Genomic DNA, 6,560 nt, shown 5'->3' on the forward strand with positions numbered 1-6,560 from the left:
TTAATAAATCATTTTTATTTATCGTGAAGCAGTGATTTTTACATGGATGATTTGCCAGGTTTAAAGATACAGTTGAGGCTGTGTATGATTTATGGATATCTAAATGGACTCAGTAGAACCCATCATCAAGACCTTCCACCTCCACAGACGCTTTAATTTATTGTGATAAAACTCTATATCCCAATATCTACCAACTGCTGAAAATACTTGCCATACTTCCCGTGTCAACTGCATCAGCTGAACGCAGTTTTTCAACACTGCGAAGATTAAAAACATATTTGAGAAACTCAACTTCAGAGAATCGTCTTGTTGGTTTAGCATTACTAAATATTCATAGAAATATTTGAACAACTGACGATATGGTTTTAGACAAGTTTGCCAATAGTGGACGAACTAGACGATTAAAACTTGTTATATAGTACCTACCTAATACCTACATTGTATTTGTATATATTGTGTTTTAAATCATTAAATATTATTTTTTTGTTTTACTGTATTACTATGTTTATAAATGTTCATCAGCCCCTCCAGAAATAAAATTCTGGATACGCGCCTGTTGTATAATGTACCGGAAATTCGTTACTTGTAATCGGTGACTATTTCCCCTTAAAACTAGGATCGGTGATAAAAAAGAAATTCGTTTTACCAAACCGATCACTTTGGTTACAAACCGATCACACTTTTTTGTGACCATCTCCAATGGACGGTTACAATTGATAATCCCCTCTCCCAATATTACCTCCCCTAATTAATGCACATGTTATCAATATTAATTTAACAAACAATGATAACATAATAAAAGATAATTATTTTGTTGTAGAAGGGGGATAGCTATTATCAAATGAATATATGGTGGAAATACTTTACCACCGGTTAATTTTTTGTAGTAACCGTTCACTATTAATTTGTCACCGATTTAACCTAACGAATTTGTGGGTATAGTTTGTACATTTTGAGCTATAATAGTTTATACTAATAGCTAATAAAAATAAAAATAAAAAATTCTTATCTCTGTCATATTATAAACAATTTTTTTTCTTTTCTTTTTCTTATTAATGTCATATATTAAGCACTAAGTAATTGTCGAACAATAATAGTCTAGTACTAAAAGTTCTGAATAAAAATAAAAAATGTTAAAAAATAAGATATAATTAAATACTTGAGTAAATAAATAGTTGATTTTGTTTGTATGATTTTTTTATATTTTTAAGTGAATATATATGGGGGTGTGGGGGTTACTTTTCATGTAATGTCAGGTGGAGGGTACAGCCCCCCCAAAATTTCAGCCCTAGTTGCGCCACTGGTCACCTAACCTTTTAGGACAGTAAAAATTCTTAGATTTTCTTCATCAGTTCTTTTCTGATAAATCTAGTTGGTACTATACACCATACCTTTTTTAAAAATAGTTTGACTTATTTTAAGCTGTTTGGGAACATTTTCCGTTTCCAATTTTTTTAGTTTTTTTTTTTTCTATAAATATCAATAAAATTGTATTTGTTGGATAAAAAAGCATGAAAATTTAATGCAAGGCTCCTGATATATTGTTACAATTTCAATTGAAAAATATTAAAATACTACTAAATTTTTTTTATAAGCATTTTAATTTCGAATTTTTAAAAATTTAATCATTATTTTGTAGTTGAAAGTGTTCAACTTTTATAGCTTGAAAATTTAAAACAAGGTTCCACGTAAATAGGTTATATATAAATTACTTTAATCACAATAATATTATCATAATATATACTTAGTAAGATCATAGGCGTACTGACCGTTTTCGCTCAGAATCGCTTTTCTTTTACAATGATAATTGAATTACAATTTAACACCATCCATTACAGTGACGAGTGACCCAGGTGATAATATGAGATTACCATTTATTCATAAGCATTTATTCATGGTACCTAAGTGTCTAATTATTTCATATTGCTTGTAGACAGTTTTGTCCGATTTCCAATGTTGAAAGTGAACGTACAATATAATAGCTCATGATCACAGACTGTGCAAATATAACTAGATATATGACTATAGCCTAAAATGATAAAAATGTTTGCATCAAAAACTCAATGTACCTCCATTTAAAAAAAATGTTTGACGAATATGCAACTGAACACGTATTAACAAATCCGAATAATTAAACCAAAATCACAGATATGTATAATAAACTAGATTGCTACCTGATGATAATATGCGAAGTTATTATCCGCCATTTTAATCTAGGCCGATGTAGATTTTGCCTTATCAATTTTTATCATTAATTGTCAGTTGTTGTCTGTTGACTTGTGTACTGTGAAAACTCAAAACTGAGTAATGAGTAGTTGACACTGTTGAATTCTGTTTTTTGCAATAGGTATATTGTTTTGAGACTTAATATTTTTATGCTATTTTTCCAATTATGCCATATAAGTGCTGTGCTGATGAATGCAGTAGCAAGGACAGGGTTGTTGGTTCAACTACAAAATTATTTAGGTAACTAAATACTTTACAAAAAAGTTATCAAAAATAATTAGCTCTACTGAAATACTCTTATAATAATGTGTTTGATATTTTGTTTTTAATTATAGATTTCCAATCGATGAGATTGCAGAACAGTACAATAAACCCGACAATAAATTAGATTTTAATAGCATCACTATTGAAAATATATTATATTACATAAGTGGATATATTGTTAAAAAACTAATCCCAACTTTGAAATGTGATGGTTGTATTGAAGCTATTACAGATCCATACATTGAAAATGATCACGTTTATCAAAATAATACCACACCAAAATATTGTACAATTATGAAAAACAGAGGCGGTTTGAAGTATGCTTCTGATGGGGTATACAAAATTGTTGAATTGACAGATACATTATTTAAAACCATTATGGTGGATAAAAAATAAATGTTTATTAAAAATATGGATTTAAAAATTATGATAAATGTCCAAAACTCACTGGCGACAGACACCACGCTATTTCCAGAATGTGATGCTTGCTGGAATTACAACAGATTTATTGGCAAGACCTCACAAAATCGATATTATAAATAAAGTAACCAGAACCTATCTTAACGTGAGATTATATTCTTACAGTAAAATAATAACAACCTCGATTATGAAAACTGCTAGTAAACGACAGAAACTCAGTAAAACCATTTTATTTTATAACATGTAAAAATTGTTAACCTATCTGAATAAACTATGTTAAAAATTGTTATTGATATTTAGATACAAAATTTGTTTAAATAAGAAAAATAACGTGCAATAAAAATTTGTTTTATAATTTAATAATTTATTTTTTTTATCAGCTTCCTCATCAAACAAATCTAAGGCCGTGATAAAGCCCATAGGCCTCGAATTAAATGGCTGCTGTCTGCTTCAACTAAACACATTAGTAGGATGCAGCAGTTAGCAATCTAGTTTATTATACATATCTGTGCATGGGTGATGGGTAAAACAATGTTTGAACGTTAACAATATTGTAAATCAAATTTTTACATTTCTGTAATACACACAATTATTTTTAATGTTATTTACACGCAATGTTATATTTGATATAATGAAAATTATTGAAAACAATAAAACGATTAAAACTCTATATATATGGGGAGACGTCATATCAGGAGACCAGATTTAGTACATAATACAACATTTATAATAATAAATATATTATTTTTTTATTTTAATTCCAAATATACAATCTATATCGCATGACATAATAAGTATATATGATAAGAGACAGATAACAGTATACACAAAAAATAAAAATGAAGTGAGTAAAGAAGTCACCCAATGATGACACTTTATAATTGATTTTTCAGTTGTGAAATAAGAATTTATTTAGACATGCGATAATAATAATATGAACTTTATATATATAAAGGTACTGAATGTTTATTAAAAATTAAATATCCTCCACCTTGAAAAAATCCTTTAAAAGCGTATAGATACGCTACTGTAGGTAATATTTATAGCTGAGCCATAATTATGAATTAAAATTAAAATGTGTACGATTCTTGTTTATTATATTTTAAAATAAACATCAATCATTGATTTGGTAATAAATTATATTGACAATGAATTTGTCATTCCAACAATATTAATACTTATTCAGTAAGTTTAAATAAATAATAATAAATATTCAAAAACTTTTAGTATAGAAGCGACTTTATTATAATCGTATGTGTTGACATTGATAGATATGTTATCGTTTTAAACAAATAATTTACAAAAAAAAAAATTAATTTTCTACAGATGTAAATTGATTACAATATCCTATTTAGGATTTAACGCATACCATGTTTTCAATATTCGGAAAACTTAAAGGCGCATTCTCCTCTGTTGTCTCGAACCATCCCTTCTGGACACTTAACTTGCCTCAACTTGGGTCTTATCAAAGCCATTTGGATGTTCTCCCTTATGGAAATGGTATTATTAGCGATACGATTTTGAATGTTTAAGCCATCCTTGTTAATCATTTTGGGTTCCTTGATTTTCTGCGTAGATATTTTCCGTGTCCATCTCTTATTCACAGCGTCGTATGTGGTTTTTGCAGCACTGTTTTTCCGTGAGTATAATATATAATTATTATTGATACTATTTTTACCTTCAGAATCCATTTTAATATTTGCGTGTGATATTTGTAGCGGACTCCTGGTTGAAGTTCGAATCGAATTTCTCCCGTATGCTACCATCATAGCTATGCAAACGACCAGCAAAAAAAACAACAAATTCATCGTGATATAATATGTAATATAGTATATACCTAATATTATGCGTTGTATTATTTTAGAATTAAAATAAAATATATTAGCTAGCGGTCTTGTAAACACTTTTCGCTAGAGCCTCCGCAGTTATAAATGATAAAACACCAAATCGTGATTAAAATGTCTTACCACATAATGCATGCAATAATAATATTATAATACTATATTGATAATATCGGCAAATTTAAAGTCCTTCTTTTTCCACTTTATAAAATACTAGCCGGACACTAATACGCAGTAGGTAATGCGTTGCTATTGGTAGGTTTTTGTGATTATGCGAGCAGTACAGAGGTAATTTAATAATATAATATAATAATAAGTATAATGATACGATATATAATATAAATGTATATATTATAAATCCGATCTTATTATTATTTACTTTTAGCTTCTGTATATATGTGTACTTCAACACTCGTCTTTGTGAAATCTCATCAAACAAGATTACCCCCCTCCCCAACACATTTAACTTTATTTTCCCACGTGAGTAGTGAATTATTTTTGATACTTATTATTTCATCTTCTTTTTTACGAGTAGCTATGCATTGTCCGATTAATTTGGTCCAGCTCAGGTAATTTGAACCATGAATCCAAACAAATTATTTTTTATTCAATTTATTATTGCTAAAAATTAAATAAAATTTATTGAAAAGGAAAACTAAAAAAAAATTAATTACAATTTTATTAGGTATTAGTGTATTAGGTACCTATATGTATATAAAAATGGTGTCAAAAATGTATGGTAATTCATCAATCGAGAACGACTGGGCCGATTTGGCTAATACTGTGTGTAGATTACACCTCTGGGCAAAAGATAGACCAATTAAAAAAGGGTTAAATTTGTTTTTTTATTCACTGGATTTTAGTACGGGTAGGTTAGGTTAGGATTTTGATATAATTGATTATATTAATCCACCGTGGAATTAAGTAAAACGACAACCTTGGTATAACTATTTGATACATTCAGAGCTTAAAGTGGGAAAAATTTCCAGTGGGGACTAGTGTCTCCATTTAATGTAGTCTTAAGCGTTCCATACATAATTGTATGTATAATGTCTAATGCACAAAATCCTAATTTGTTAAAGGGGACGATTTTTAACCGCCGTCCACGGTAGGGAACTGAGTCCCCCTGCGCCCCTCCTCACTATAACCTCTGGATACATTAGAGTTAAATCAGACACTAACTATTATAACGTACTAACTGCACGGGATCCGCGATATACCGCCTACTTGATACTATACTGCTGCCAATCAGAATTTTTATTCCTGGCAACGGAAAAGTTAAGATAAGTTTTGAACACCATATCTACACCGATTATTAAATAAAAAATTGAACAAAGTTTGAGTCATATAGAGTTGGGGCATTGAACGGGCAACGGCTAACGAAGTGCACAGGATCAGCTAGTTTATTATATAATGAATATTTTGTTTAAAACAATTATAATAATGATTATAATTATATACCTTATATTAAAGTATTAATTAATATTAACGATGCATTTGTACGCAGCTTTGCAAAACAAATAAATGCAAGTGTAGAAATGCAGACAGACTTTGAAATTCTAATCACGTTTAGTGAGCCATGTACAGATAAATAGAGGTCCAGTGCTCGACTTGGGGGGGGGGGGACGCAGGGGGACGGAGTACCCCAATAATTTGTCAGAAATTTTAGCGTACCCCTATTTCATTTTGAAGAGGCACGCACGGGACGCTGCATCATTCTGCATTTTTATCAAAATGCACGTGATCAAATCATAATTTTTCTTACCATAGATTTAATAATTATTTATATATTTTGATTATTATTTAATC

General features: G+C 29.4%; 3 protein-coding genes across 3 annotated transcripts in view; 2 read left to right on the top strand and 1 right to left on the bottom strand.

Moving 5' to 3' along the window:
* LOC100169038 (ARF GTPase-activating protein GIT2) overlaps window positions 1-6,560 on the top strand; it is a 21,269-nt gene that overhangs the window by 6,815 nt on the left and 7,894 nt on the right. The window lies entirely within an intron of this gene.
* Window positions 2,130-3,270, top strand: LOC100574981. Its single transcript, XM_003246382.4, has 2 exons — window positions 2,130-2,466; window positions 2,562-3,270. The coding sequence occupies exons 1-2, from the start codon at window positions 2,393-2,395 to the stop codon at window positions 2,884-2,886; spliced, it is 399 nt and encodes a 132-aa protein (XP_003246430.1). The 5' UTR covers window positions 2,130-2,392; the 3' UTR covers window positions 2,887-3,270.
* Window positions 4,132-4,966, bottom strand: ACYPI44516 (uncharacterized LOC100574827). The gene is given in 1 exon segment (NM_001246079.2): window positions 4,132-4,966. A coding segment is annotated over 1 exon segment (432 nt). The 5' UTR covers window positions 4,719-4,966; the 3' UTR covers window positions 4,132-4,286.

Source organism: Acyrthosiphon pisum, chromosome A2 (genome assembly GCF_005508785.2).
Source record: "Acyrthosiphon pisum isolate AL4f chromosome A2, pea_aphid_22Mar2018_4r6ur, whole genome shotgun sequence".
Taxonomy (NCBI): domain Eukaryota; kingdom Metazoa; phylum Arthropoda; class Insecta; order Hemiptera; family Aphididae; genus Acyrthosiphon; species Acyrthosiphon pisum.